Source organism: Oncorhynchus masou, chromosome 16 (assembly GCF_036934945.1).
Source record: "Oncorhynchus masou masou isolate Uvic2021 chromosome 16, UVic_Omas_1.1, whole genome shotgun sequence".
Classification (NCBI taxonomy): domain Eukaryota; kingdom Metazoa; phylum Chordata; class Actinopteri; order Salmoniformes; family Salmonidae; genus Oncorhynchus; species Oncorhynchus masou.
The window spans coordinates 13,012,060-13,028,334 of NC_088227.1; the positions used below are offsets into that span (position 1 = coordinate 13,012,060).

At 47.3% G+C, this 16,275-nt stretch overlaps 1 protein-coding gene across 4 annotated transcripts in view; it reads right to left on the minus strand.

Moving 5' to 3' along the window:
* The window catches only part of LOC135557489 (transcription regulator protein BACH2-like), a 110,031-nt gene that overhangs the window by 13,376 nt on the left and 80,380 nt on the right, over nucleotides 1-16,275 (minus strand). For all 4 annotated transcript variants that reach the window (XR_010458215.1, XR_010458214.1, XM_064990776.1 and 1 more), the window contains exons 2-3: nucleotides 14,717-14,971; nucleotides 917-2,479 (exon numbers count right to left, since the gene is read on the minus strand). Coding sequence is in view for 2 of the 4 variants with exons in the window: in XM_064990776.1 (XP_064846848.1) it covers nucleotides 917-2,479; nucleotides 14,717-14,959 (1,806 nt within the window). In the remaining 2 variants the exon portion in view is untranslated. The remainder of the gene's footprint in view (nucleotides 1-916; nucleotides 2,480-14,716; nucleotides 14,972-16,275) is intronic.

The window sequence follows — 16,275 nt, forward strand, 5'->3', positions numbered from 1 at the left end:
TTGCCAGCAGCATGCCAGGCGCCCCCCCCCCCTCCCCCGTCCACCAAACCACGTGCACAATACAGCTACATCCTGATCATTACGCTGTTGTTGTCCGATCGCTATCGCAAACATACCGTATATGCTTTAAAGCTGTGCGTAACACAACATAGCCTACCTTGCGTCTGTCACATACATTATAAGCTATATTTGTTTATAATACAACAAAGGCTACCTTCGCCTTCAAGTAGTGCAGGTGTATTGGTGACACAGCATTACATGTATACAGTGTACATGCCCAAGCAAGGTGGCTCGACAATTAGCAGATGCAGATTGTGTGGAATTGGATTAGAGAGGTTTGTGGAGGGATAATATCAGCTATTTAGACCGTGACAGCTAAGGGGGACAGAGATAAAGTCACAGGAGAACCCCTTCAGACCCCGGGCCTTAGAGAGAACCCGGACTCCTCCCCAGCTCCGGCCGTCTACATCTCAGTCTATTAGCCCTTCTACACACACCAGCGCTTCCCTGTCCATAGGATCAACCAATCACAGCCCTCGACACGACCACCGCATCCTCGGGAGCGTGTGTGTGTGCGTGTGTGTGTGTGGGCTCAGACTGTTTGAGCGAGCGCGTTCGGTTTGGACCCTCGCTCCTATTCAGACTCATTACACAGATCTCAAACAGTGCGTAAAGCCGATTAACATTATCAAGGCGCATCTGTGCCCCTGTTCTGTTCACGGTGGCGTTGCTGTAAATCTGTTATTGAAAGAATAATACTCCCGCTTCAATTACATGATGATCTAATGACTGTGAATGCAGACCCAGAGAGCAAGGTCACTGTGAGATGATGATTCGTCTCCAAGGTGGGACTGGGTGTATGAGCCATTGTGTACAACATGAGAGAAGGCAGTGTGATAGTGTTAAATTTACTCACCTCTGGCCCCTGCTCGACTCGGCACGACTCGCTGTCACCCTCGGAGAAAGATCCCGACTCGTCGCTGGAGTTGGTGCCGTACGACTGCTCGCACTTGATCTTGGGGCGCACCTGGTTGAAGAGGGCATCTCCCACTATCACGCCCTGGTCCTGCTGGTCGGTGGCGAGGCGGAGCGCCACGTTGGAGCACGGCGAGGAGGAGAACTCAAACTGGGGCAGGCTGCAGGGTGAGCCGCCGCTCCCGTCCTCCGCGTAGGAGTAGGAGGAGCAGGAGCTGGAGGTCCTCGTGCGGGTCCCGGAGGGCGGCGAGCGCGCGCACACCTTGATTGGTACTGGGCAGCTGGTGTTGGGCCGCGGGTGGCAGAGGAGCGGCGGGGGCTCTGTGGTGGTGGAAGCGAGGGTGGGGGCGCTGCTGGGAGAGTAGGTCTGTGAGGTGGGGAGGGACTGGCTGGCACCAGCCCACAGACTCTTTGGCGTGTGCTCTGAGAGCTCCATCTCCAAAGAGTTCCCACCGGGGTAGGAATGCGCCGGGGTGCCCAGACGGTCGCAGGCTCCTGAGGAGGAAAAGATGACACTGCGGCGGTCCAGCTCCACTTCCTGTTTGCAAACGCCGTCGCAGGAGGCGGACTTCAGCGAAGACAGCATCGGAGGGAAGCCGTCCGCTACCTTTGGGGATGTAACAGACAGGCCCAGCTCCACTGCAGTGAAAGGCCTGAAATCTCCCTGAGTGGTTTCTTTGTCTTCGGGGCAGACGAGTCTGTTGGCGAATAGCTGTTGTGACACGTTGGGCAGACCTGACAGGTCCGTTCCTTTCTTGAAGAAGGCGCGGAGGCAGGTGGGGGACTTGCTCCTCTTGACGGAAGAGGGGGATACCACTGGGACACTGTCCAATTCCATGGCTGTCACGTCATCCTTGTCATGGCCATCCTGCTCGTCCCCTGACAAGCACAGCGAAATGGCCTCTTCCTCTGCCCGAGGCTCCACTTTGATTTGAGCCACCGGCGGCCTACTCTGGTCCCGGACTGCCCCGTCGCTGATGCCACCGCTGGTCTCCTTAAATAATAATGTGCTTGGAAAACCTGAGGTACTGGTGTGTGAGGAGGTGTCGTTATTGTGCTTGTTGCAGGCCCACTGGTACTTCCTGTATTTGGGGCAGCGAGGGAGGTCCGACGCTCCGTGCCTGTCGAAGTCCAGCCGTCCGTCTGCGAAGTCGCTGGGCACCGCCATGGCTAGCGGGTCCGCGTCTGGTGCTTGCCGCAAGGAGGCCAAGCATTCAGCGCGCCGCCGGGCCCGGGGGGAGGCAACCTTTGTTGTCGTCTCAGACTGCATGCTCTCGTCCTCAGGCTCGTGGTTCCCCTCGGCCGGCGCCACCTTGCGGCACAGCAGCAGGCCGTCCTCCTCGCTGCGGAGCTGGGCCTCCAGGAAGCGAAAGCACGAGTCCTCCAGGTTGTGCATGCGCAGGAATTCGGCACAACGGATGACCTCCTGGATGTTTTCTCTGCTGAGTAACAGCTTAGCAGTGTAGGCAAACTGTAACAATGGGGCGAATCCCCTGGCAGTGACCTGCGAAAAAACAGGGAAATTGCCAGCATTACCATCAGCACTGCCATTGTTCTGAGCCTTTGGAGTGTGATGAGACAACCCGACAGCTCTAATGACCATAAACAAACACTTTAAAGTACCAGTTAATCTTTTATTGGGTCAGCACCGAACTTTCTATACAGCCTAGCAAATAAAATAAAAAACAGTGGTGCTGGGCTAGCTGGCTGGCTGTGTCCAACTCCCATTTTAAGTTGTGTCCAACTCCCCATTTTCACTACAATAACCCTTGTGGCATACTGACATTCCACTGGCCCACCACAGTCTGTTTGCCCTGCCGCCCGGCGGTAGCCTATCGCTCTCCCCCGGCAGTTTCCGCCCACCTCTAGTCTTGTGTGGTGTCGACATACAGTGTAGGACCATATGGATTGCAGCTCCTGCTGCTGCCTCACCTTCAGGTTCAGTCCCCTGCAGCCCCTCTGAGGTGAAGTGCCTCTAAAACCTAACGATTATGCAAGACAGTGGCTAATCTTTACTGCAGCCATACGGAGTAAACTAGGATGAGAGAGGGAATCCTTCCATTTAGTCTGGCTCGAGGAATGCCACTTGAAACTACACAAGGCAAGGTGTCCTCACAAACACAACTACGAGGGTTTCACTTTGAATCGGGGAGCGGCATTGTTCAGCAAAGACTTTTCTTTGTCAGAGCGATGGTAACACCGGTAACACTTAACGGGCTCTCTCAATGTGTTTTTAATGACCAGGGAGGAAAGGCCCAGTGTTTACTGATTATTTTTGCTTTCCATTGTTGGTAGGAACAACACAAGATGAATTCCCTAGGTGTAATGGTATTCTCTCTCTCTGAGAGACAAGACTGCCCGCTGCCCACTGTCAGCAGTAGAGGCTGCAGGCAAACCGGCACTCCAATGCTCTGTGCCACACACCCTTCTAGTAAAACCGGATATTCCCTCCTCAGAAATGAAGCTCACAAGCCACAGAAATTTGCTTTTGGAAAAACAACTGGGCAGTGTATATAAGGAAATACAAACATAGAGGGGGATTTTTTTTTAAAGCCTCATTCAATCATTCCTAGCAGAAGGAATGAAATCACTGAGATGTGTGTTGATTGTGTTGGAGGGATTATTCTAAATGGGTTTAAAATACACAAGATTGGGCCTCCCGAGTGGCTTAAGGCACTGTTAGCTGTGCCACTAGAGATTCTGGGTTCGAGTCCAGGCTCTGTTGCGATCGGGAGACCCATGGAGCGGTGCATAATTGGCCCAGCGTTGTCCGGGTTAGGAAAGGGTTTGGCCTGATCAAACAATAACACGAGATTAACCTACGTATTTATTTGGACAGTGACACTAAAACGTTTAATTTGGCTCTATATTCCAACCTTTGGATTTGAGATCAAATTCGTTATATGAAACGACAGTACAGCATGTCAACTTTTATTTGAGGGTATTTCATACATATCTGTTTTCCCAGTTTAGAAATGAATGCACCATATGTATTTAACCCCGCCCATTAGAAGATGTCACAAGTATTACCGCATGGTACGGTATTTGCCCCGCCCGCAACAGCAGGGTTCTCCAGAGGGTAGTGTGGTTATTCCAACGCATCACTGGGGACACACTGCCTGCCCACCAGGACATCTACAGCACCCGGTGTCACAGGAAGGCCAAGAACATAATCAAGAAACTTAGCCACCCGAGACATGGCCTGTTCACCCTGCTACCATCTAGAAAGTGGAGACTGTACAGGTGCATCAAAGCTGTGACCGAGAGACTGAAAAACAGCTTTATCTCTAAGCCATCAGACTAATAAAAAAATCACCACCTGCCGGCCTCTGACCAGTACCCTGCCCTGAACCTTAGACACTGTCACTAGCCGGCTACCACCCAGTACTCTACCCTGCACTTTAAAGACTTCCGCCCTTTAAACAATGGTCACTTTAAGAGCTAGTAACATAAGCATTTCGCTGCAACCGCTATAACATCTGCTAAACTTTGTACGCGACCAACAAACTTTTATTTAATTTAATTTAGCCTAAAGCATGTTTAGCATGTTTTGGTGGCATGATAGTTATGCCTCTGTAACTATTTCACTCATCATTATTCTCGATTCATTCACGATTATCCGTAATTTTACACGGGTGGGTGTAACCCTGAATGCTGATTGGTTAAAACTTATCCCACAAGTTACACTGTGTGTAACAGTGATAACACCAAGTAAAACTAAAATGATAACTTAAAAACACAAAAAAACACAAAATATAAATATTAATTAACAAACGTATAGCTTATTAGACACATTTACACTTCCTGAACACATTACTTAAATAAAAAGCATACCGGCTAAATCTATGACGTTAAAATTCCTATTTACTCTGTTCCAATTTACTGCGCAATCCACTGACTCATCAGCCCAGCGGGCAATTTATAAACTTGAACTCCATTCTAAAAAGCATCTAGACGTTATCTCACATATCTTTTAAACTAACATTTTGTTTTCAACACCAGAGATTTGTATAAACCTTGCTGCCAGTCTCTACGTCATTTGCAACATTGTTTCAATATTCAAATTTGATCTCCAGCTGTTGCATAGTAATGAAGGTGTCGGGAGTCTGGATGAGACATTCAACCAGGTGGCTTTTCTCAGATAATTGAAATCATGAATCAACATAATTTTTATAGATATATACAAAGAAATATCAATAGAAAACAGGTAAAACTAAATGAAGTGCAAATAGTTTGCAGTCTTTACAGCTTCAGTGCTTGAAGTGATTGTGTTAGCTGTGTTGTTGCCTAGCTCCCCTGAACAACAGTGTCCTGACGAGTGAGCACATTTTCTATGCCAGATGAAATCGCGCCTCATTAGCTCATTGTTATGGATGTATCCAAATAAATATCACTAGAAAACAGCTTAAACAAATGCAAATGCTACTGTTGTTATTCTGGATGCACTGTTTGATGTGACTATAAATTAGCCATAGTTGGCTAGCTAGCAAGCAAGGGATAAGAACGTTGCCAGCCAGTATGGCAATGGAACATTTAGAACGAACGACTGGGTTGCATCCATAGATACAGAACAAAAGGACTTAACGACTGGGTCGCATCTCTGGCAACCGAACCGATAGAACGAACATCCAGACAGCTTAGGTAGCAACCCTAGATTTATGTCAGGACTATTTCTTGTAGACGAACAAAATTGTATGAATAAATACATAATAAAGTTTTGAATATATGTAAATCATAATTTGAATGAATTGGTAACCCGTTGTGTGATAATGCCGTCGAAGCCGGTGTTTGGAGGATATATTGGCACGGTTTGACTGCCGTCGACTTTGTCTCGGACCTAACAACACCCGTGACAATATATCCCCCAAACGCCGGCTTGTCGGCCATTATCGCTTAATCATGGTAGCATCCACGTTGATGTAGAAGTGTTCAGAAACATATTCTATTCCTATTTACAATAAAAGTGACTCCAAAAATTATACAATACATTATTTACCATTCCTTTCTATTGGGCACAAAATAATCCGAAACCCATTCAAAGCAAACTGCAAATGCATCCAACAAGTTTGCAGTCACAACCTTGATGTAGTTGTTGCATGATATTGATGTTGCATGCTAGGAATATGGGACCAAATACAAAATGTTTGACTGGAATTTGTACAAATACACCTTCAAATGGGGGGACTAGATACAGTGCCTTGCGAAAGTATTCGGCCCCCTTGAACTTTGCGACCTTTTGCCACATTTCAGGCTTCAAACATAAAGATATAAAACTGTATTTTTTTTGTGAAGAATCAACAACAAGTGGGACACAATCATGAAGTGGAATGACATTTATTGGATATTTCAAACTTTTTTAACAAATCAAAAACTGAAAAATTGGGCGTGCAAAATTATTCAGCCCCTTTACTTTCAGTGCAGCAAACTCTCTCCAGAAGTTCAGTGAGGATCTCTGAATGATCCAATGTTGACTAATGATGATAAATACAATCCACCTGTGTGTAATCAAGTCTCCGTATAAATGCACCTGCACTGTGATAGTCTCAGAGGTCCGTTAAAAGCGCAGAGAGCATCATGAAGAACAAGGAACACACCAGGCAGGTCCGAGATACTGTTGTGAAGAAGTTTAAAGCCAGATTTGGATACAAAAAGATTTCCCAAGCTTTAAATATCCCAAGGAGCACTGTGCAAGCGATAATATTGAAATGGAAGGAGTATCAGACCACTGCAAATCTACCAAGACCTGGCCGTCCCTCTAAACTTTCAGCTCATACAAGGAGAAGACTGATCAGAGATGCAGCCAAGAGACCCATGATCACTCTGGATGAACTGCAGAGATCTACAGCTGAGGTGGGAGACTCTGTCCATAGGACAACAATCAGTCGTATATTGCACAAATCTGGCCTTTATGGAAGAGTGGCAAGAAGAAAGCCATTTCTTAAAGGTATCCATAAAAAGTGTCATTTAAAGTTTGCCACAAGCCACCTGGGAGACACACCAAACATGTGGAAGAAGGTGCTCTGGTCAGATGAAACCAAAATTGAACTGTTTGGCAACAATGCAAAACGTTATGTTTGGCGTAAAAGCAACACAGCTCATCACCTTGAACACACCATCCCCACTGTCAAACATGGTGGTGGCAGCATCATGGTTTGGGCCTGCTTTTCTTCAGCAGGGACAGGGAAGATGGTTAAAATTGATGGGAAGATGGAGCCAAATACAGGACCATTCTGGAAGAAAACCTGATGGAGTCTGCAAAAGACCTGAGACTGGGACGAAGATGTGTCTTCCAACAAGACAATGATCCAAAACATAAAGCAAAATCTACAATGGAATGGTTCAAAAATAAACATATCCATGTGTTAGAATGGCCAAGTCAAAGTCCAGACCTGAATCCAATCGAGAATCTGTGGAAAGAACTGAAAACTGCTGTTCACAAATGCTCTCCATCCAACCTCACTGAGCTCGAGCTGTTTTGCAAGGAGGAATGGGAAAAAATTTCAGTCTCTCGATGTGCAAAACTGATAGAGACATACCCCAAGCGACTTACAGCTGTAATCGCAGCAAAGTGGCACTACAAAGTATTAACTTAAGGGGGCTGAATAATTTTGCACGCCCAATTTCAGTTTTTGATTTGTTAAAAAAGTTTGAAATATCCAATAAATGTCGTTCCACTTCATGATTGTGTCCCACTTGTTGTTGATTCTTCACAAAAAATGCACTTTTATATCTTTATGTTTGAAGCCTGAAATGTGGCAAAAGGTCGCAAAGTTCAAGGGGGCCGAATACTTTCGCAAGGCACTGTACCTAAAGTGCATTGATTTCTCAACGGTAAAACAGACATGTATGGAAAATACCCTCAAATATAAGGTGACATTCTGTACTGTCACCTCATAAAATATTTAATCACAAATCCAAAATGTAGAGAGCCAAATTAAATGTTTTAGCTTTACAGTCCAAATAAACACGTAGGGGAGAGTATCCTGATGTTACACACTATTCTGTGAATAGACAAAGCATTTTAGTTATGCCACACAACAACTCAATGTATATCCTCATTTGAACCACGGTAAACCTGCCCAAAACACTATGTGGCATCATTATACAGTATAATTCAACATTTGTTCAACATTTGTTATGTATACTAAGGATCTTATAAAACACCTCCACTAAGTAGATGTTTACTATAGGATATATGTGCGTGCCTGTGTACGGTGCACAGTGGGAGGAAAGAGGCTTTGACTGGACACGCCACTACTGATGAGCACAGCACCTCCACTATAAGCAGATGTTTTCTATAGGATATACGTGCGTGCCTGTGTACTGTGCACAGTGGGAGAAAGAGGCTTTGACTGGACTCGCCACTACTGATGAGCACAGCACCTCTACTATACCACTGCGGTACAAGGTCTGCCACATCAGTGTGCACAAACACAACACACAACACAAGCACACAACACAGGAACACAGACACCTCCCTGCAGACAGATGGAAAGAGAGACAGAGAGAGAGTGAGAGCGCCTCCTCGCCACGCACTGTCCACTCCTCCCTTCCTTTGACACACCCACAAACAGGGCAGATCCAACCAGCCGTCTTTAAACGTGAAAGTGGTTTGGGCTTAAATGAGGCTGGTCGCCCGGGCTTGGCTGGCCCGCCGCATCAGGGCTGCTGACAAACAGACACGGAGCTGCTGCTGGGCTGGGGGGGTGCTGAGCATCGCCGGGATCTATTTTCAGCTTGTATCAGCAGCTGCTGCCTGCGGGAGCACCTCTTTATGTGTGCCCTGCACCATACGTGATTGCTCCAGTGATGAAACCAGCACAGTAGCCCAACGAAGGCAAGCGTGAGGGATCCGGAGGGGGAGAAAGAGAGAAAAAGAAGAGAGGGAAAGAAAGAAAGAAAGAAAGAAAGGAGGGACAGGGAAAGAAAGAAAGAGAGGGAGACAGGGAAAGAAAGAAAGAAAGAAAGAAAGAAAGAAAGAGGGAGACAGGGAAAGAAAGAAAGAAAGAAAGAGAGAGGGAGACAGGGAAAGAAAGAAAGAAAGAAAGAGGGAGACAGGGAAAGAAAGAAAGAAAGAAAGAAAGAAAGAAAGAAAGAGAGAGGGAGACAGGGAAAGAAAGAAAGAAAGAAAGAAAGAAAGAAAGAAGAGGGAGACAGGGAAAGAAAGAAAGAAAGAAAGAAAGAAAGAAAGAAAGAAAGAAAGAAAGAAAGAAAGAAAGAAAGAAAGAGAGAGGGAGACAGGGAAAGAAAGAAAGAAAGAAAGAAAGAAAGAGGGAGACAGGGAAAGAAATAAAGAAAGAAAGAGGGAGACAGGGAAAGAAAGAAAGAAAGAAAGAGAGAGGGAGACAGGGAAAGAAAGAAAGAAAGAGGGAGACAGGGAAAGAAAGAAAGAAAGAAAGAAAGAAAGAAAGAAGAGGGAGACAGGGAAAGAAAGAAAGAAAGAAAGAAAGAAAGAAAGAAAGAAAGAAAGAAAGAAAGAAAGAAAGGAGAGAGGGAGACAGGGAAATAAAGAAAGAAAGAAAGAGAGAGGGAGACAGGGAAAGAAAGAAAGAAAGAAAGAAAGAAAGAGAGAGGGAGACAGGGAAAAGAAAGAAAGAAAGAAAGAAAGAAAGAGAGAGGGAGACAGGGAAAGAAAGAAAGAAAGAGAGAGGGAGACAGGGAAAGAAAGAAAGAAAGAAAGAAAGAAAGAAAGAAAGAAAGAAAGAAAGAAAGAAAGAAAGAAAGAAAGAGAGAGGGAGACAGGGAAAGAAAGAAAGAAAGAAAGAGAGAGAGAGAGGGGGAGAGGGAAAGAAAGAAAGAAAGAAAGAAAGAAAGAAAGAAAGAGAGAGGGAGAGAGGGAAAGCTACACTAGAATAAATTAAAGGACGAACAAAAAGCAAAGGATATAGGATATAAAGAGCATTTCCTGGTCATTAGTGGATCGACTTTGACATATGAAGCGTTTCAGGCCGTTAGCAGCACTTATTGCATGAGTTAAGACAAAGGGACAAATTAATCAAGGTGACAGATCTGGGCCATTATGCTAATGTGGGCTTGTGGACTGGGTGGATCTGGCCCTACTCTGTGTCTGGGGATTGGGGGGGAGCGATACCATTACAGAGTAGGAAGTTATAGCAAGAGTGCATCACAGAACCCTGACAATTCCCATGCCATTTTTGGGAAGTCCTTTTCAAATATCCTTTCATAAACAGGCAGTGTGGAATACTATCCTGCCCCTCTCTCTTTTTCTTTCTTTCTTTGTCTTTCTTTCTCTTTCTTTCTTGCTCTCACACGCCCTCTTCCTCCAGTCTATCTCTCTCTCTGTTCTTACATCAGCCTTTCACCCCTCTCTGAAGTTGAGATGGTTAATTTATGCAAATGCACTCCAGTGAATTCCTGCATGTCATGCATCCTAATGAGGACATTGCATGGCATGACAATGGAGTACTTCCCCGGCCGCCGCAGCCGAGCCCGAAGATAAATACTCCCATCTCCACTGGAGAGTCTACCCGCTAGATGCTTTAATATCAGCTCTGCCGAGTAACCTCGACGACGATGAGTCACAGCACAGCGCTAATGGAGGGAGATACTGCATGGAGGGTTGGCTGTCAATGCGATTTACCATCATAGGATGGGGATGGGAGAGAGTGGAGGAGGGAGCACAGGGATAATGAACTGCTGCAGTAGAGCCAAGCCCATTGGTCAGTCTGTTCGGAATCTATTTAGGCTACTATGCCAATAACAGGAGGGAAATACAAAGTCATAAAAAGTCAATTTGACGGCTAATGTGAATGAATGCATAGTGTCTCATCCGTGATGAGAAGGAAAGGAACAACATGTTTTCCCACACTGGGACACACCGCGACGTCTAGCCACAGCTTAGCCGTAGAGTTTTATTTGACCTTTATTTAACTCGGCAAGTCAGTTAAGAGCAAATTCTTATTTTCAATGACGGCCTAGGAACACTGGGTTAACTGCCTTGTTCAGGGGCCGAACGGCAGATGTTTACCTTGTCAGCTCGGGGGATTTAATCTAGCAACCTTTCAGTTTACTAGTCCAACGCTCTAACCACTAGGCTACCTGCCGCCCCAGTAAACCTCCCTTGACAGTGTGGATTAAATCAAACACTGCACTGCTTAATCGTCTTGTAGTTTTACTGTCCATGGTGAGACACTGGGGAGGACATGACCCTGCAGCTTTGCTAGGAGTACGCTCAGCTCTGACTTTACACACGGTCCCTGTCTTTACTCTTCAGGATGCTGCACTCTATCCTGCTTTGTTTCTATACAAACAGGCTAACTGCAGAACATTACTGCCGTCCCCCGTTTGAGACACCCTGCGTCTGAGATGAGACATTGAAAACACAGCGCAGCCCGTGGTTAATTGTCTGGGATCTCGTGCCATTATAAAACACACAGGGATCACTCTGTAGGCTCTCACCGGGTGTCCCGGACTGACTGACTGGCTGGCTGGTTGACTGACTGACTGGCTGGCTAGTAGGCTGGGAGGGAAACATAAGCTGCTCAAGGTGCTTCTCAGAGCAGCCTGCTCAAACGGCAGACAAAGAGCCTGTATCCTTACTGTCAGCTGAGCCCTTGTGCTGGCGGAGAGGAGACCCCCTGCCACGACCAGGGGGGCTTGGCATTAGCACCAGCAGTTACACCAGGGGGTATCGCTAGCGTACACTCGTTCCTCTCTTCCTTTTCTCACTCCCCTCTCCTCCTACCTTCTACCACCCCTCCCCCACTGTCAGTATGGGGAAGACGGAGTTGGAGATACGTGCCCGGCTCCCGCCATCTGTCTAATAAGCTGTAAATGTGTGATAGTCTCCTGCTTAGGCTCCCTGATTGTGCAAAGCCATGCTGTTGCTGCTCTGCTTCCACCTCACCCTGAGTCCCTCAGATTAGTTAGCCGGGCTTCTGCAGGTGCCGACCCAATCAAGTGTCTGTGGAGGGGGATGTCACTTACCAACCCTAAACCTCTCAAGGCACATTACATTTCCCTGTCTCATCAGCCACTCATCCGCCATTCCCTCCTAACCCACTTCCCCAGGGCTCAAAATTATACTTAGTACAGACTGCCAAATCACTGCAATCGAAGCAGTGTGGCTGGGGTTGTATTTTTTTGTTTTGCTGAAGAGGGAGTTAAAAAAATACACACCAATGGGCCTGAGTCATGACTGAGGGAACTGACAAACAGGAGGCGGTTGGAGGTTTCAACCAACTGCCCCTCTGTTGAATCACAAGGGAAGGTACTGTAGGTCCTTAATGTCACACTATGCCCTACATAGTCCACTGCTTTTTGAACCAGACCCCTATTGGCCCTGATGGAAAGCAGTGGACTATATACAGTATAAGGTACCCCTCCCGATGCATGCTGAGTAAACCAGAGGCCAGAGACGGCTACCGGTCCAGCAAGGGGCCGCCCTCCTCCCTCAGTCTGGATCTGCAATCAATCTTCTCCCGTCTATTCACCCTCTTCGGAGCTGCTTTCCTATACTGTGGTGAAATGGGAATGTGCAAAGGATGCATGGCGCAAGTCAGTCGGCTTGCCTGTGTATGAATGAATATTTTAATTGATTTCATTATCAAATCCTGCACCGCATCCCGTGCAATTATTCGCTGCATTAGAATCCTAATGCAAATTCACTAATCAATAATCAATCACCCCTACAGCGGTATTGTTCACAAATATATTTCATTGGTCGCTGTATATTTACTATGAGGATATATTTTCGATAAGGAAACCAAGGGGACGTGCTGACAAGTAGGTCAAACTGACACCCTCCGAGCCGGGCTCCAGTGAGGTGGTGCAAGCCGGGGATCCAGTCAGACATTACACTTACGCCCAGTTTCATCATGTAGGAGAGCAGCTCTGAATTGATCGACGCGGACTCACTCCTTAGCCGCACTGCTGCCCGCGGTAGCGTGATGACCACTCTTCTCCAGCTGAGGAGGGGGGGGCCGACGACAACGGAAGGACGACTCTCTGAAACGCCTCTCCTTCATTCGATCTCATATTACATCATACTGGTCCGTCTATGAATAGCCCTTTGTTCTGGCCCTGTTCTGTGATGTGGAGGAATGCTCTAATGTGACCCTGTGAGTGTAGCCTTCTATCATCCAATGTAAACCAAGTGTCCTCTGTTTGTTTGCTCTTGCTTGGCCAAGGACTTAAAGGAGACAAGACTTGATTGTCCTACTTTCGTGATCTGATCACAAACAAAGACCTTGACGAACGGGCCCCGTCTCTCTCTCTGAAACAGCTATGACATTAAATGGATGATGAGGTCACTAACCGGGTTGCAGCACCGGCGACTTCGGACTGACAAGGTCATCTGGGAGGAGCGAGGAGTGATACAGTTTGGGGGAGGAGAGGATAGCGTCATAGCCCCCGCAATGGTCTTTGTTTCACATTTCGCCTGCCTGCCTGCCTGCCTGCCTGCCTCCCTCCCTCCCTCCCTCCCTCCCTCCCTCCCTCCCTCCCTCCCTCCCTCCCTCCTCGGTTAGTTGCCCTTTGTTGCACATAGGTGGCAGCCTTCGGTAGAGCTTGGGAACACAGCCCCTCTCGATCTCTCTGACTGGAGCCAGACCCACCAGTATCAAGGAGGCCTAGTGAGCTAAAGGTTGGTCGGTGCTGCATTGTTGCCGACACAAATCGGTGGGGCGAGAGTGGCCATAAGGCAAATGTGTCAGCGCCTGTGAGTCACGGAACATAAAGACCGTGGGTGACAGAGGACCTTAAAACTTGATTGGTGACATCAATGAAATGACCTTCCCTACATGTTGGGACAGTGGCCCGTCTAGACAGGACGGTGTGAGAGAAATATTGTATGAGCCCCAAATGGCACCCTATTCCCTATATAGTGCACTACTTTCAACCAGGGCCCATGGACATTAAAGACACAGGCTCTTTCAGAAACATGTCACTTTCCACACACGCTCACACCTGAAATACACAGCTGCTCATGCATTATGCATAACACAGAAAGTGTGAATGAAAGGGATTCTGCTTCGGTGTGTGTCGGGGGGGGGGGCATTCGCAGGAGTAACTGATAGTAACTCACTCAACACATGATGCTCATTGTACGTGAGGCAGGAACAGATTTATCTTTCAGGAGAGATCTCCGCAGCAGAAGCCATTTGACAGGCGTTCATGTTATAAACCTGTGGTGTGTGCCCCAGTTCCGCGCACCACATGTTTGTACAGCATGTGACATGTAAGTGTGTTAAATAAATACATCTGTGGAGAACTTGAATCACTCCATGACACATCTATGAGTGAATGACTGGAGGCTGGAAGGACAGGAGTGCTGGGAAGAGGAAGCCGAGGGTTGGCTGTGTGAGGGAGAGGACTCTCCCTGCGACAGAGAGCTGAGGAGCTGAAGAAAGCAGTGAGCTGAGGGAAAGGTGATAATTGCTAATCATGTCTCTACATTATCTACTAGCACCGTCGCTAGCACACCTCCCTATCTCACTCTCTTGCCAACAGCTACTAGACCTCATAGATTCAATTAAAACACGTATGTTAACTTGTTTCCTGTCTGGCTGACACCATTCATCTCGATACCATTCCCCTTGACACCGTTCACGGCGAAGTGAGTTTCAGTATTGGAATGAGAAGTTATCAAGTGACTGGTGATAAAAATGGGCCGACAATAAAAGAACCTGATTGGAGGGAATATCTAACTGTGTGTTTGACCAGGTGTGGAAACAAAGAGGTTCTTCTGAACTCACAGGGTTTTTATACAGTAGATACGTACCTCTCCAGGTAAGCTGAGGAACAAGCCATTCTCGGCCTGTCGAACCAGAGCCTGCGAGAAGTACTCTGAGCAGGCGGCCAGCACGGCCCTGTGGCCGCGGAACTCCTTGCCCTCCACCAGGACAGTCACATCGCACAGGATATCCTGCTTCCGCTGGTCGTTCAGGCACAGGAGGATATTGGTACAATGAACCGTCGACTCATACACGTACATGGGGGCTTCAGGCTTCTCATCCACGGACATTCCGCTCACGCCCTGGAAATAGAAGCACAACAGGGGGGGGGGTCAGCTTTCAACATAATGCGGCAGGTCCTGTCGGTGAGCGTGCGCATACTGCAGGGCTGACATCAGTGGTCCTCTCCTTGCACAGCCTCATCCCACCCCACCAGCCCCAAACACAGTCAACCCCATGATTCAACACTTGCACCACAACGAGATTAAACCGCCTCCGCTTAGCTCAGCATTCAGCTCTACCCTCTCACTTCCCCCTTCCCTGGTCTAGCATCAACACACACACACACACACACACACACACACTTAACACATTCCCACTCATATACACCCGTGCATGCAAACACACAAGCAATAATACAATCCTCCCCCGTCCACACACACACACCTCCACGTAGACTCCTGTAGACAACCCCACACATAACCCAATCCTGACCATACTCCCAAGCAAACACACACACACACGCCACAGTGCAAACAGAAAAACGGCTTGCATACCTCACTGCACACAGACACTGACATAGCACAACAGAAGGCTTAGGGTGTCGTCCTTTCACACAGGCAGTAAGAAGAAAAGGCCACATGCTGGTAAACTATCCAGGTTGGGAGGGATCGCGACGATGAGTGGCACTCGAGCACAGAGTAACACGAGTCTCGACAGGGAGAGGAGCGAACACCCGCTACACAAACACAACTCCAGCCTCCTCACCAACGCTGTGTAAACTGTGTGAGGGAATGCAGTTGTTCCTGTTGCTTTAAGCCATCAGAAGGCTGAGATTTGGCAGGGAAGAAATGCATACGGTCAAGCTATTCAAATGTCTTTTTGCACTCAAACAACGGCACGTTTGGACGAGCGTTCCGTCTCGAGTGACTATGAAATAGGAAATGACCGAAGAACAATGTAAATGATCAACTGAAACCATTTGAAATCACGATAGAAACCAAGCGATGAACATAGATAGTGCCTGCCAGGCTGTTTTCCATCACATAATGACTCTTCACTTCCGCAGCGCTGGCCACTAACGTAAAGCTAAAACATGACTAAATCAGAACTACTGCGTGACTATATAGTTCTTTCAAAACACATCATCATCCTAAGAAGTCCTGCACTGGGAACCGGCTGCGCATTTGCGTGAAGTCAGTGCCAGCCTGACTTTCCCCTCTGCTCACCCCCTGGTGATTGATAGGCATGAAACTATCTTCCCGCAGATAATCTCTCTTTCAACCCCTGAGTTTGCTTACCCGACAACCCCTACTTCATTCCTGGTTGTTCACGTGGAAGACAGACCACTTTGTGTACATGTAGCGATCAGTCACATTAAATTGAG